Below are 15,863 nucleotides of genomic sequence, written 5' to 3' on the forward strand. Positions count from 1 at the left end.
TTTGTTTTGCAAAATGTGAATTGACGCCACTGCCTCAAAAGCAACACATGGCACAGTTAAGATATGGGTAACAAATACGTCTTCCTTCACAACTCGTCTCGATTGGTTACTTTCAGTTCAACGGTGAAAAAACTGAACGTTATGGTTTATCAGATTGCTGTGCTCCGTCCCATTGTTTTGTATTGTGAACTTCTAGCCTGGGCAGACCGTGGATATGTATCCGGAGTTGTAAGTCACATGCCATTAATACAAATAACGACTGCTGCAATGGTTTGATCTTGCTAACAAATATGTTTTATTTTACTTGTTTCATGGACAGCTTTGATAACACCTACCTTTCGATAAAAAACGATATTTTTATTTTCCTTGGAAGCATATCTTGAAAATTCGCAAGAAAAATAAGTCTTCGTTTAAAAGATATTCATATTGGCCAATAGTGGCTGTATGCACAAATCACAAGAGGAATAGGAAGATGTTTGAACAGAGTCTAAACTGAAGTTAATATTTTCCATATACTTGTATCTCGATTTGTCAAGGAATCAAATTGTTTGTCTTCAAGTTGGCAGAGTATCGTGCCGAACAAAGTAAAAGTAGAACAATTTTCTTAAAATGTAGAAATATGCTTCATCTATTAAATTGTGTGAATGATTATAATCACTAAATTCTTCAAAAGATAGTGTCCATAGACCTTTAAGAGAGAGTGTTTTCTAGAATCTGGACGAATGTAAATGTTACTTCGATAATAACAGTTGTTAAAAGTGCTTATTTATTTTTCCCTATCTTCAGATTTCATGGGACGACCCCTATCTGTATCTGCATACAGCAACAGCTGTGTCCACCCTCGTGGCAGTGTACGCACTGACTGTGATAAAGGAAGCTACTCGTGGACACTTGCAGGGCTATCGTATCAATGCCAAGTTCATATGTCTTCAGTTGTCCTTACTCTTTTCAAATATCCAACATCTGGTCATAGCACTGTTCACAAGCACAGGTGTCATCAAATGTGAACCTCCGTTTGATTTCGACTCACGTTCCTGGTGTAAGTTAGTATACAATATTTGAACAATTTTGCATGTAGCACACTCCCGCCAAAAATGAACAAACTTTCTATTCATTACACATTTTCAAGCTATTTCCATAAACCCGTATATGTTATAATGATAATGTTGATGTAGTCTGACAGAAAATCGTCAAAATTTATTGTAAGCTTATTATGTTTTAGTATGTGTATTAGGAACTCGAAATGTTGGTAAGAGGTTTTCCAAAAATTCTGATTGTTTTCTTTCAGCACTGCTAGTTAATTCTTATCTCTATTTTCTTCCATCTTGTGTCATCTTCTTGCGGCAGTGTCAAATATTAGTGAATTTCGTTTCATGTTGTTTGTGACTGTTTAAATTACATTGTCGTCTTTCACCAAATCACTCGGTAAAACACGACCTATTTCACAACAACAAAAATCACAGTGCATCTGATTTTGACATGTCAAAACTTGTGTCTTTTCTGTCGACAGGGATCCACAACTTTCTACAAATCTACGAGATGACGATAATCTTCTTTGCCGCGCATGCGTTTTACAGAGTCGAGAAAGGCAATGTTGATAGTTTCGTGAAAATGAAATACACTAAAGATGATAGTTTTACAACCATGGACATCACTTTACACGACAGTCGTGGTCTCGATGCCACCATTGATGCTATCGAGAATTCATTCCAACAACAAAGTGAGATCGACGTCGTACACCAAGTACAGAATCACTCAGAGAACGGACCTGTAGTTTCGAGTCAAACAGAAACAGACCATGACATAGATCTGTCAGGTGCAATATCACCGATGTCACCTCAATGGAATTCAGAATTGGTTCAACGTCACGTGTATGATTCCTCTATTGAAACCATTTCTGCAAAAATATCATCCGACGCCTAACAAGAAACATTTGGTTTCCCCATTCAATCAGGGTTTTATAAAGTAAAATAATCAACCTACTCCCCATGAACTCATTTCAGTACTATTCCCCATCATTATATACATTGCATGATGAATTTTCACTGGGTGAAGCCAGACTGACTATTTTTAAATGCAAATAGGGAATACTACAACATTAACAAATTCCGATGAAGCATGTATATCCAATATGGTTATGGCGCTTCAGGACTAGGGCTAAACAAGACGAACAGTTTATTTATCAGTGCAAAAAAACAACTGTCAGTAAATACCGTTTCTTCATGGAGACATACTTATAAGTAGTTATTCTGGTTTCTGCCATTGCTTGTCAGTTTATAACCGTGACGTTGGATGTATTACCAATACTGTTGTTATAGACTATTTCGTCAGTGGCAGTTAGTTGGATCGTTATACCGTGATGTGTACTTCCCCCTTCAAATCTCGACTACATGTACTATCGAGAATGTTGAAATTATCAGAATGTTGTTGATGTTATTATGTAGTATTGAATTTCATAAAACGAGATTATTCCTTCAACTCAAATGATTGCCGAATTTTTTGTCTCGTATTTTAAACACATTTATTGAAACAATATTATATCTCAATGCAAAGATGTCTACACCGATGACGCTTGTGACATTTCCATGTACGTTTGATATTTAAATTCCAGGTGTGAACGATATTAGAGTAATTTTTTTATAAACAATGAAATTTCCAATCCATTGTGAGAAATATGTCCCTGTATTTATTCCCCTTTGATTTAATATACTATGTATTATTTAATGGAGTGAAGAAACACCTGTTGATTCCTATGAAGTAAATACTATATTTGCGATGGCAGAATTTAATAAAGAGAGCACACAAATAGCAATAATTTTGGTGTAATTAAATCCATACACATCATACACAGTCTGCATTAAATCAATATAAGATGATATTACTACACTAAGACAATTAAAATACCAAATGAACTGTCAGTCTTGTCACAATGTATTTTATCACATATCCAAGAGATAATAGTTCGCAAAATTGTTAATACACTGTCCTTTTCTGTGGTGATTTTCACAGCGTCGTATTAAAGAAAATAGAGAATAAAATATATGAACAGAGGGTCCATCTTATAATTTATGGAATACTATAAAGAGACAAAGAATGTGGCAGACCCCAATACACCCAACTTAGACAGACAGACAGACAGACAGACAGACAGACAGACAGACAGACAGACAGACGGACGGATTGACGGACACATACATACACACATACATGCATACATACATACATACATACATACATACATACATACATACATACATACATACATACATACATACATACATACATACATACATACATACATACATACATACATACAAGTCTATTGGGTAATGATTTACAACTCTTGTCCTACATAAGACGAGAGAAGCTACCAAATGATAATGATTCCATTGTCTCCACAACTACTGTCGGGATCTTTGATCATTGACCATATATCGTACATGTCAGTTAATATCTAACGATATTGTATGATACTGACCACTGACAGTACACCTATATAATACCATAAACATGTCAGGAATGTCATCTGATCTCTGTGCACTGCCTTAAATACATAGGTTTTACTACAAAGTGAATATTCTTGACTGATTCTGTGAACAAAATTACCCAGGTACAGATTTATAAGACGTTTTCCATTACACGCCAAAAGATGTAACCATTCTAGCAAACATGTTCATCAATTTCGTCGTCGTTAGATGTCATCTCAAGGGTTTTTCACATAGCATACAAGGACTGCAAACAGGAATACGTGCGAACTCTCAAGTCCTCTTCATAGATAGGTAAGGATGGAATATGAATAAACGTGTATGTACATAAACGGAAATTGTACTGTTAAAACTGTTGAACTGTGTCTCACTGTTTGTATAATCTTTAAGATGATTCATTCACTACAAAACATGTGACTCGAGTTACTGGTTATTGGCTCATAAGAATGAACCAAATGTTCGTCTGTGTCTCTATCGTGTGTTTGAACCAACTTGAACTGGTCTTTGATTGATGAAATTCAAATATAAACTATCCAGTAGCTGTGGAATGTTTGTTGTCAATAAATGTCGTCTGGTGCTGGTGATCCGCGTAGGTGTAAATGATTATTTGGAGAAGAGGTTGTTATGTCCTGTCACATCTTGTGTAAACTTATTCATCAGTTATTCATATTCAGTCAGATAGCCTTCTATTGCATTACGTTGTTATTGTGCTGGAATGTTATGTTATTGTGTTGAAATGTTATGGTATATTATTTTTGTTGTGTATTACTGTGTATATCGTGATGTACTGTTGTTAGGAGTGTCATGATGTACCTTGTGTTGTGACATGCTATGGTAAAGAGATTGTATTTTAGTGTTGTGACATCTTACGTAGCGGTCTGATCTGAGGAGTTGTAGTAATGGTTTGTCTTATGTGATGACGTGTTTTGATATACTAGTATACGTGATAAGTTGTATAGAAGGAATGTACGGTTAGGAAGAGAACTTACAAATTTCATTTTTGTGTATCTAGGCGTGTTCATATTTGTGTATTCCTTTTGAATGTAAAAGCAATACAAAGCAACACAGACATGTGAAAATACTGTCATCTCAAAGTTTGCATGGTTTGTCTCTATAACACTGTTTGAAACGTCAAAAAGCGAGAGTATAAATTTGATCCCAAATTCAGTCTCAGCCAACCTTTTAAGTTAGACCTAGAGGTTGTTTCAAACACATGTTCATAGCAACATACGTGCATGCATATGGCTGACTGACATTTCACCATGGTAAATATTCTGGCCTTATTTCTATATTTTGTTATTTTAGGTAATTGGTAACAGTTTATAAAATTCGGCATAGTTAGAGGCACACCTTTACTCTTTGATCAGAAATAAGTTTGTATTAAATTCCGTTACTGTTGACGATTACCTGGGATGGCGTTTAACAACAATAGTTGTAGTGATGATGCCCCTTTTGCCGAAGATTTCATAACACGTGAGTAATGTATCATTATTCAGGAAGATATTTCTAAATGTTATACACGTGCATGCAGTATGTATGTATGCATGTATGTATGTATGTATGTATGTATGTATGCATGTATGCATGTATGTATGTATGTATGTATGTATGTATGTATGTATGTATGTATGTATGTATGTATGTATGCATGTATGTATGTATGTATGTATGTATATGGTTGTATAGTATACATGTTTGAGATGACTGAAAATTCACCATCTCCTTCATAGTATTGAGTCCAAAGGTCTTCCAATTAACACCTTATTTCATAAAACTTTCTGTTGTCAATAAGATATGATAATTTTGCTACAGATCATATCAATGTATTATATAATCATTCCTTTTTTGTCTTTTTCCCTAAGAAATGCGTCCTGGCAATCTGTTCGCAATATGTATTGCAGCCATGTTTACAATAATAGTTATTGCCATGTTTATTGAGGCCGTATGGTGGTTGATTCATAATATTCCATACACTCAGAGAAGAGTGAGAATGATATGGAATCTAGGTGTATATCCAGTAAGTAAAAGTGTAGAGAATGGGCAAGTTGCAGTGCAGTGTATCTAAATTGATATCACGTAGCTTTCACAATTCAGAATGAGTTAATTACCCGACCAGTGCAATTAGATTGTTAACATTGAACAATCGTCAAAGTTGAACAACAATAATTGACTCTAGATGGTAGGCTAATTTAAAAGTTTTGATATCTAATTTGGATATTTATATCTACATGATTGCACGGTGTTGGTGTTGTGAAGAAATCACCAATGAAATCAAAAGATTTCTTTAATATATCTCCGTAATACATTTCATCTTCCAGGTTTTCTGTGGCATTATGTTTATGGCTATCATGATACCAAGGTCCTCAGTTCTGGCCAGTTTGACAGCTGGAGTGTAAGTCTCGTTATGAATATTACAGCCTGTACACGTACAGTATTTCATTAGATTTAAGTTCTGGCATTCTGCTAAATGATTTGGCCTAGATTTAGATTGTGCGTGACAACTTTTATCTATATTTGCAAATTCGGACCTTAGACCACTAAAGAAAAGTGGTCTGAGTTCGAGCAAAGTCTGGAAAAGAGACTTCGAAGGTGAACAATCTCTGTGTTTGATTGGACTTCTTAAGACTTCTTATTTTTGACTCAACACATTTAAACAATTTAGAAATCAAACACGTGTATCATGTTTAACAATAAATCATTGCCGATATCCAGATCATCAGACCAACCCACCTCAGATTTTTTGGATGATCTGAAGACCAACATATTTATTTTTATCCATCTAGGTACTTATCAATGGCTATCTATCAGTTTCTATTACTAATATTCGATTATTCGGATGGCCGCAATGCGATGATTGAAAAGATGCGACATGTTAAACTAAAACTAGCAAGTTCTCCTCTGGCTTGTTGCTGTGTTTGTTTACCAAATATTAGACTAACAAGGTGAGCAATATAGCCATTACCATGATTATTGTCAGTACTTCAAGTGAAGCATGTTATCATTTGTTTATGAGTTTTGTCTTTATTGTTTAGGTTAAGGGACATACATCTCTCTGTACGTACATTTTTGTACACAAGTATTCGGATCATAATGTCCTACATTTTTATGATAAACAGATGAAAATGTAAACACGTGCTTGCATATTTTTGTCCTATTAGGTCTGATCGCTCGTCTTTACAATTGACTTGGTCATATAAAAGCATAAATGGGAAAGTATTTTTTAGGGATATGATCCAATTCTTCTAAAATAGTGGTAAATAAATGAATACTTTGCAGTATATCGTATACACCGTGTTTATTGTATATTGAGCATAAGCCTGTACTATCAATCTAACACAATGTTATGCTATACAGACGAAGAGCATTATGGATACGAATGGGAGTTATGCAAGTTTGTATTTTAAGACCAGTTGTGCTCTATATAGCGGCTGTTATGTGGACCAATGGAAATTATACTCCAGGAAAGGTATACGCGCTTTTACCACATAATTTAAATGCTCATAATTTTATATCACAAATGAACAAAAAAACTATTATTATGTAAAATTGTTGTATAATAATGTTTGTACTATTTATATTCAACATATTTGCTTCCATTCACCAAACAGCTGAACGTACTACAGTCACATGTCGGGAAACACTTGTTCGAAAAATTATAACTGGAATATTAAGTCATTTATGAAATGAAATCTACTCCGCCAAGTCTCTAAAGATATTATCGCCTCTGCACAGGTTGAAACGTTTCTTATGCCAACTTAAAGATAAATCTTCATCAAATATCGAAATTCTCGACTGAGCATCTTGAAGCCAAGGATCATATCTTCGACACTACTTTGAAATTCGTTCATTCACATACATTATGTAAACTTTCACTTTCAGATTGCTGCAGACGAAGCATTCTTGTATCTCAATAGTCTAAGTATCTTGTCTACGTTTGTAGCCATGTATGCACTCGGTATGCTCAATAACTGCGCCAAACAAATTCTTGAAGGATATTCATTGCAGCCCAAGTTTGCCTGTATTCAGATAGCTCTCTTAGTGGCTAATATACAACCAATGATATTTGGAATTCTCGGATCAACAGATATCCTCCTATGTACCCCTCCTTTCTCTGGACAGACCAAAGCTAGCTGTAAGTTTGCATTTCATGAGGTATAAAGCATAGGGTCCGTGTAGTGTAGTGTAGTGTAGTGTAGTGTAGTGTAGTGTAGTGTAGTGTAGTGTAGTGTAGTGTAGTGTAGTGTAGTGTAGTGTAGTGTAGTGCAGGAGTAGTAACTTTTACAGGTGATATCATATGACTGTATGTCTGTTCTTCTTGCGTGATATCCGGCAGTTAGTGCTTTAACACGTTCATGATTTTCATGAGTATAACATTTACACAGAGCGTTGTCCATTTGAAATCCACATTACGCCTTCAACTACAACGATGAAGGTTACAATATACTCATTAATATTATCATATTTTTTGGCAAGCTGACTCAGAAGGCTGACGGATTCCTGCATGCATGCTCTCAGAACAAAATGTAAAATTAGCCATACGTAAATAACGTAGTCAAACAATCTCAAACAAAAGTATGCAGGGAGTCGATGATATTTAGTAGTCTCTACAATAGACTATCGCATTTATCACTCAATTCGATGAACTTTACGCCCTGCAATGGGGCCAATCAAAAATAACACCAGAGATGGCACAAATACACAGGTAATGTGTTACTGATTGGCTAAGACTCATACATATGTTATTACTGTTTGACTATAACATTTATACATACTCAGTACCCTGATACGATGTACTGATTAACTGTTCTTGTATTAAATCCATAGGGGTCAGCGACTATCTGGTGATTTGTGAAATGTTCGTATTATTTCTGGTGGCCCATCACTTCTACCGACGAGAGAAAGGAAACATCGACACACATCGTAAATTTCGAGCTGAAAGTTTCAGAACTGATTACTCGACTATATAAGTAGAAATGAATCCTATATAAAGATAATTTTATACAGGTGGATTTCAGAAATGAGGAATGACGCGTATGCGCAGTAACTGTTTAGGCTTTAACAAGTTAAAACATTTTAGGATTTTTTAAAAAGTTTTGAGTTTTTTTAATAATAAAAGTTATACTGAGCTTATACGATGCACTCACATCCTTCTAAGATATATAGAAAGGCATTTTAGACTATTTTAACAGTAAAAGTTACTCTGAGCTATTATTTATCCACACCGTGTCGTGAGAGATATCTGAAACTGTTAGTATTTACAAGATACATAGATCATACATAGTTATTTTAGACTGTCAAATATTATTTTATCCGGTAATCATATGATATAGGATAGTGTAACATGATAAATTGTCCAAATATCGACATGTCACCGTTTCGTGTTACATTTTTGTAAAATGTACGACCAGAGTATAAAGCACTATGGACCGTGGCTTCAAATGTAACAAAAACATTTAAAAAATCCAACAACTGATGAAAAAAAGTACTTGAAATGAGAATTAAACCAAACATTGACGTTTTTGAAGACTTCATGAATGTTGTAATTTATATTATGGCACCAAATTGTTAGTATCTCAGATTTTGTTTGTTTGTTTGTTTGTTTGTTTGTTTGTTTGTTTGTTTGTTTGTTTGTTTGTTTGTCCTTTCTCCCTGGTTTTTGTTTCAAAGTGGTACTCACAATTTTCCTGCGTAGGATTTGATGAATGGTGTGGCCATAGATTTGAACTATTAAACATAAGAATTTTTCACCATAAGATCCTCTCACAGGGCCGTAAATGTGGTTGTTAATGAAAGTTGTATGGCAGTCTTTGTTATAAAATATACAAATGTGTGTTTGTCTCAGGTGGTAAAAAGAAACAACGTGACCATCGTGATTACGTCAGTGTATTCATTGATCGGTTGATCAATTATGTGGTCAAATTATTCGTTGAATTGTAATGTGAGGTATGTTGTAATGCAATGGATTGACGTTCAAAAGAAATAATGACAAACACTAAACTGTTCAGTTTACGCCCTGCAATCAATTACTGTTCATAGGCGATTTAACAACTTTTATCATAGAGTTGAAAAAAAATTATAATCTGTAGAAAACAATATCAGCTGCTCGCAAAGTTCACAAAGTTGTGATTACTAGTAGATACTTAAATAAAGGCAGGTAATCTATTCACACTTAGTCTAAAAACTTCAGTATTGCAATATATATATTTCACCACTTCAATCGAATTCATATCTAAGAGATTAGGTGTTTACTATATTGAATGCGTCATCAAAACAACTTGGTTTCGTGTCTCTAAATGAAGTGATTCTCTGTGAAGAGGATTGAATAAACAGAGGAAATATAGGATATGAAACATTTAAATGTAAGTCGGTATTGGAACCGGTCTACTTGATTCATCAGTCATGATAACTACGATCGAGATTATTATCTATTGATCATTTGATGGCTTCCCCATGGAAGGAACACAATCACATTTCTGTGTTGACTGGAAATGGTGAACTTATAATCGAGGTCAGTACACTTTGAACACAACTTACCCTGTCTACCTACGACCCAAATCCACCATTGTGGTATTAATACCACCCCCCAAAAAACGGAACACTAGCTCTGAGAGGCTAGATGGCGATGGATGTCTGCCGATTCTACTTCAAAGTTTAAGCAGAAGGTCATTTATTGTGCATTTGGAGTAAACTTCACGACAAAGTCAGGTGAGCATTTAAACGTCAATTTTTTAAAGCGTTCGGCAACGTAACTAACCTAATGTTGCTGGTCGAAGTGTGCGATTTAGAAAGATAAAGTTCTGTTGTTAATTGTCCAACAGCTTGTTTATCGCCCAAAGTTGTTGATAGCATGGATATATGATACATGTAATTAGCTTTTAAATAACATTCTCCAAAGACATAATCGCTTATTTGAAATATGCAGTAAATAAGCCTTATAGTTTTCCATACTGCATGACTTCTGTTTTTCACGAGCTAATATTACTGTACTAGTACTGTCCTTGACATGGTCAACATTGCGTGTGTGATAAACATACTTAGTTGGACAATATGTCTACATATGTTATTCTGTGTAAGGAAAAGTGTCGTAACAAAACATAGGTTGTTGACATTAGACCGTCACCATATCCCAAGGCCCACTTTCAAGTAAAACAAACAATTTGAAAACAATACGACACATTCTGACATACACACACGTATACCTACTACAGTTGACATAGCCTCGGTGGTTGAAGTAAAATTAGGCGAGTTGTCGTGAATGGGGTTTTGATTGTACATACGGCCAATTTCAATTTCAATTCAACAGGATAATTTCATTAAGAAGATGTCCGTCAACAGTAATGACAGCTGCAAGGCCGAACCGCCCCCCGTTGATGAATACCTAGGAGGTAGGTCCACACAGTATATACACATGTATATAAGAACAAAGTATGAAATAAGTGGTGTATTATACATCACTACAAAACACCATCTACTTCATACTTTGTTCTTACACTTGTTATCCTTGCATATAATATTTCCAACTAAAAAAAATAATATAATGTTTCCAACTGCAAATTGCTATATTTTTAAATAAATGTCCATTCCGAATCATGACCTGATCTTCACCTGGTTGTTGACCTAGACAAAAAAAGGTCTTTTTTAGACCATGCTATTTCGATGTCAAATGTTCCTGTTTGTCCGATGTGGTGAATTTTCTCAAAAAATTTAAATCTTTGGAAAGTAAGTATGTTGTTCAGAAATTTTGTAATCACAAATAACAACAACAATTTGTAAAGTTCTCCGAAAGATGGCGCTCTGCATGTCAGGCTTATATCCACACGGACAGAATGAGGTCAAACGAAGTCATGTGAAATATTTTCTAACTAAAAGTGAACATTTAAGGAAGAAAGTGACTCGGGGGACCATTTTGCTTGAAACCAAAGTGGCGCGAATCACGCTATGTTTTTGCCATATTTAAAAACTTATCCCCGGTCATTTTGAAGTATTTACATAAATTTGGTTGTTCACTGTCTTGTTTTGAAAAGAGCCAACGCAGTGTTTGGTTGGTGGCCGTTTTGAAGTTATGAAATTGATGCATTTTGGATAATTTTCTTCATTTTAAATGAGAACGGGTTGGAGTTTCCTTGAACAAAGGAACAACAAAAGTTGACGACATTTATATCTGTGTCACATACTAATATTGGTGTTCTGTTGATTTCTTTGCAGAAATCCAACCCTACGGAATTTTGATTCTGTCCCTGGAATCGGTCATCCTTGTCTTCAGTTGGTTAATTCTTCTTGAAACGTACATCAATGTGAGGACAGGGTCGTTCAAAGAAAGGAACAGCATTTTAATCGTAGTTGCATTGTACCCAGTAAGTCTTTTGTGTGTGTGTGTGTGTGTGTGTGTGTGTGTGTGTGTGTGTGTGTGTGTGCGTGTGTGTGTGTGTGTGTGTGTGTGTGTGTGTGTGTGTGTGTGTGTGTGTGTGTGTGTGTGTGTGTGTGTGTGTGTGTGTGATAATTGTTTATTGGGCTTACTGCGATGGTTCATAATCTTTCACATAAATTCATGGGTACAGTCTTTCACAAAACTATTACAGGACTACATTAAAATTACAGACAAAGATCTTAGGCACAGGAAGTCTATGTCATAGGTGATAAATTTCAAACATTTTCCAGAGGAGGGAGCTACCTTTCTGAAGCATACTTTGTACCAAACATTTGGGAAACACAGTTTGCACCACTTTGCCCACGGTGTACAAGGACTATACTGTTACAAAATACAAAGTATAAAACATATTTATAACGATGACCTTTGACCACACATTGGTATCCCTGGGCAGGTCACGTGATATTTTGTCGAACTCTTAATTTCAATGTAATCAAATAAATTGCACTCATTATTTTTTAGATATTCATCCTTGCATCTTACATATCCGTATTTGTACCAAGAACATCATCAGCAACGATGCCAGCAGCGTCAATGTGAGTATCAACGAAAAAAAGGGTCCCTGATAACACTTCTGGCGAGTCTAAGAAATATACAATTTTAATGTTCATTTTTAAAAACATATTATGCACAACCATTGAAATACATAATATCATTGCAATGGCAACGAAAACAATCAGATGGCTTAGGGTTTGTGAGATTCAACTTTTTTCTTCAAATCAAAAACAAGTACTTGTCTGTGTTCAAATTCAGCAACCGTCTTTATAAAACCTATGGTTCGAGAGAACTTTTCCCTTGTCCATGTTTACTCTTACGATTGCATTGTTTGTTTATGAATTTGCTACTTTCCTGGTTTGAGTTCGAGTATAGGTAAAACATATGATATGATAGGCAACAAAACAACGAACATAAGTCCAAGCGTTTTTTTGTCTTCCAGTGGATTACTATGTATTGAACTAGATAATAAAGGGTAATTTCCCTCTTTTTTTTGCACAAGGTACTTGTCGTTTGTATTATATCATTTAATTCATATAATTGAAAACTACTTTGGAGGACGAGATAATTTCTTCCAGGTGATGTCAAAACAGAAGGTATCCCTGGTCGGTTTCCCTATCTGTTTCATCTTTTGTTTGCCAACTATCACGATGACTGGGTAAGTAACAAAAACATCGATATTTCAACAAATACAAAAAAATGTAGAAGTATGACAATATACTACAGGTATGATTTTAATTTTTTTTTTAAATATTGAATGCTGAATGATGGTCACCAAAACTTATTTATCTGTATACGTGTTAGCAGTTTAAGCAGTTTGCTTTCCCCTGATACAGTCTTCCTTATATGGTCACTGACCGTCAGTTAGTTAATACTTACTATTAAATCCTAAAGACAATCTTACTAGAATTGCTTTTTAAAATAGACCATGGATAGCTTCTCTAATCCTTCAAAATTACAATATATTTGGTAAATTTCAAGTTTTTAAGGGTTCCCCTCTCTATCCATGTATTTGAATTACAGAGACAATATATCCCGGCTGAGATGTGGTATATATCAATACATCATTGTTAGACCTTTATTTTACTATGTCATGCTGTTAATTCAGTCAACTATCGAAATTTACCCAAGCAGGGTAAGTAAAGCTATCATTTCTTACATCCATATGTATATATATATATATATTTATATATATATATATATATGTATATATATATATATATATGTGTGTGTGTGTGTGTGTGTGTGTGTGTGTGTGTGTGTGTCTGTCTGTGTGTGTGTGTGTGTCTGTGTTTATGTGTGTCTGTGTGTGTGTCTGTGTGTGTCTGTCTGTGTGTGTGTGTGTGTGTGTCTGTAAAGTCAGTGGTATGTAAAATGTGTATGCTTGTGAAATATATATATATCTAATATATATTTAGTTCTGTCTGATATATATATATATATGTATATATATATATATATATATATATATATATATATGTGTGTGTGTGTGTGTGTGTGTGTGTGTGTGTATGTGTGTGTGTGTGTGTGTGTCCCACGTCCATCAACATATGTCTCTCTGTCTGTGTCTATGTAAAAAGCTAACAAATGTTTCAAGTTTGGCAGGTGGTAGAAATACAAATTAACTAATTTCCTCTTGACCAAGTCATGTTTTACAGGTCTGTACATTCTCTCTATGAATTACCTAATAACCACGTCACTTTGTCCATGTCTTCACCCACAGTACGATAAGAATTTGCCCTACGTATATATTATCTTTACGATCAACTTATCAACTATAATGGCCATGTACTGTATTGGGATATTCACAACCGCAATCAAGGAGCATCTACCAAATGAGAAAATACCAGCCAAATTCTTCTGTGTACGTGTGGTGCTTCTTACAACCATCTTCCAAGAAACTATCCTATCCATCTTGACGACATATGATATTATTCCATGTGCAGAAAAAGGACCGATGGCTTCACAGGTTCGAGCTTTGTGTAAGTAAATTGTCGGGTGAATCTAAAAAGTACACACACACACACACACACACACACACACACACACACACACACACACACACACACACACACACACACACACACACACACACACACACACACACACACACACTCACACACACACACAAACACACACACACACACACAGCTGGATACGTGATGTAAACACGTGTTAAGATATTGTGAGAAATTGTGGTATTTGATCAACAATTTCTATGGTTGGATCATACAGTTGTCGAATTGCCCTAAATTTGTGAAATTTCCGAATATGTTACATGATCATTATGAAAAGAACATGTAGTCATACAGTACAGATAGTGAGGCAAGTCTTAGCTTTGTGTAATTTTGTATAAAGGTTTTCAAAGGAAGAACCATTAGTGACAGACAACGTATTGCAATGGTTTATTGAAATGTCAGGACGTTTTTAAATTGCAAGCTTTGGCCAACGAACTCTATGCATCCAAAAGCATTTAATCAGTTGTAAACATCATAAAAGTGCTGTTTTTAAAATGACTACCAGTATAATGTGACAGGTATCTTGTTTGCCAACAGCTTGAACACCTACTCGGATGCACGTACACACCTAATTAATCTGAAGCTTTGACAATATTTCACCTTTCTTTTAATTTCAGGGATCAACAATAACCTGCTAATATTTGAACTGTTCCTTATATTATTGCTTGTACGATACCTTTACCGAACGACTAGGGCCGACACGTCGGGATATTTACCTCTACGAGACGACAACGATAACGATGGCGACAATCGAGAGGAGTCAGAGAAGATATCTTATGGTGATGACGACGACCATGACAAATCGATCGATGAAAACACGTCTCTTCTACACGACAATAGCAGTACTCGATTGATTGTTTAAAACATGCTGTCTATGTTACAGTCTTGCAAGTCAATAGTTTACCAGTCTAACAAATTACTGAAGATTTTGTCAGACCACCACTTCAAAAAACATGTCATGGATTCAGAAAACAATATCAAAATAATTATGAAAGTCGGGTAAATTAGCTTTATACGTGACTTTGGTATGGTGACAATGATGTCGAAACCGTCGTTATTTACAATCGGAGAGTTGAGAGGGTCGGAGGAGGGGGGGGCTAACTGTAAAATTCCACAAGGGGGGGGTGAGGTAGGGTATGTGGACTACTCGAAATATTTCGAGTACAACGGACGTACATATAATTTTACAAAGCATGAAAAAACGAGGATACGATAAATGTGATTCAGTAAATGAGTACAGAACAATCTTGAATCTTTGACTAAATTCGCACCTACATCCCAGTGGGCTATCTATTTCAATAAATTCTATACTTCAAATTGATAACATGAACTAATAAAGACAGATTTACCTTGAACATATTCTAACTTCAGAACACATGTTTTACCTTCTTTTTTTAAAGTATGCAGGGAAAGTTAGTTTTTGAATGAAACGCAAAC

At 35.2% G+C, this 15,863-nt stretch overlaps 3 protein-coding genes across 3 annotated transcripts in view; all 3 read left to right on the plus strand.

Moving 5' to 3' along the window:
* Positions 1-1,923, plus strand: part of LOC144445949 (organic solute transporter subunit alpha-like) — a 3,780-nt gene extending 1,857 nt beyond the window's left edge. The window contains exons 5-7 of the mRNA XM_078135607.1: positions 117-228; positions 787-1,039; positions 1,511-1,923. Of these exons, the coding sequence (XP_077991733.1) occupies positions 117-228; positions 787-1,039; positions 1,511-1,923 (778 nt within the window). The remainder of the gene's footprint in view (positions 1-116; positions 229-786; positions 1,040-1,510) is intronic.
* Positions 1,924-4,897: 2,974 nt separating this feature from the next.
* LOC144445960 (organic solute transporter subunit alpha-like) lies at positions 4,898-8,452 on the plus strand. The gene is made up of 7 exons (XM_078135616.1): positions 4,898-4,958; positions 5,348-5,502; positions 5,804-5,877; positions 6,269-6,427; positions 6,840-6,951; positions 7,365-7,617; positions 8,310-8,452. The coding sequence occupies exons 1-7, from the start codon at positions 4,898-4,900 to the stop codon at positions 8,450-8,452; spliced, it is 957 nt and encodes a 318-aa protein (XP_077991742.1).
* Positions 8,453-10,046: 1,594 nt separating this feature from the next.
* Positions 10,047-15,483, plus strand: LOC144445970 (organic solute transporter subunit alpha-like). Its single transcript, XM_078135626.1, has 8 exons — positions 10,047-10,190; positions 10,789-10,870; positions 11,691-11,839; positions 12,376-12,449; positions 12,911-13,066; positions 13,432-13,543; positions 14,132-14,390; positions 15,044-15,483. Exons 2-8 carry the CDS (start codon positions 10,807-10,809, stop codon positions 15,286-15,288), a joined length of 1,059 nt encoding a protein of 352 aa, XP_077991752.1. The 5' UTR covers positions 10,047-10,190; positions 10,789-10,806; the 3' UTR covers positions 15,289-15,483.
* Positions 15,484-15,863: the final 380 nt, after the last annotated feature.

Source organism: Glandiceps talaboti, chromosome 2, assembly GCF_964340395.1.
Source record: "Glandiceps talaboti chromosome 2, keGlaTala1.1, whole genome shotgun sequence".
NCBI classification, from domain to species: domain Eukaryota; kingdom Metazoa; phylum Hemichordata; class Enteropneusta; family Spengelidae; genus Glandiceps; species Glandiceps talaboti.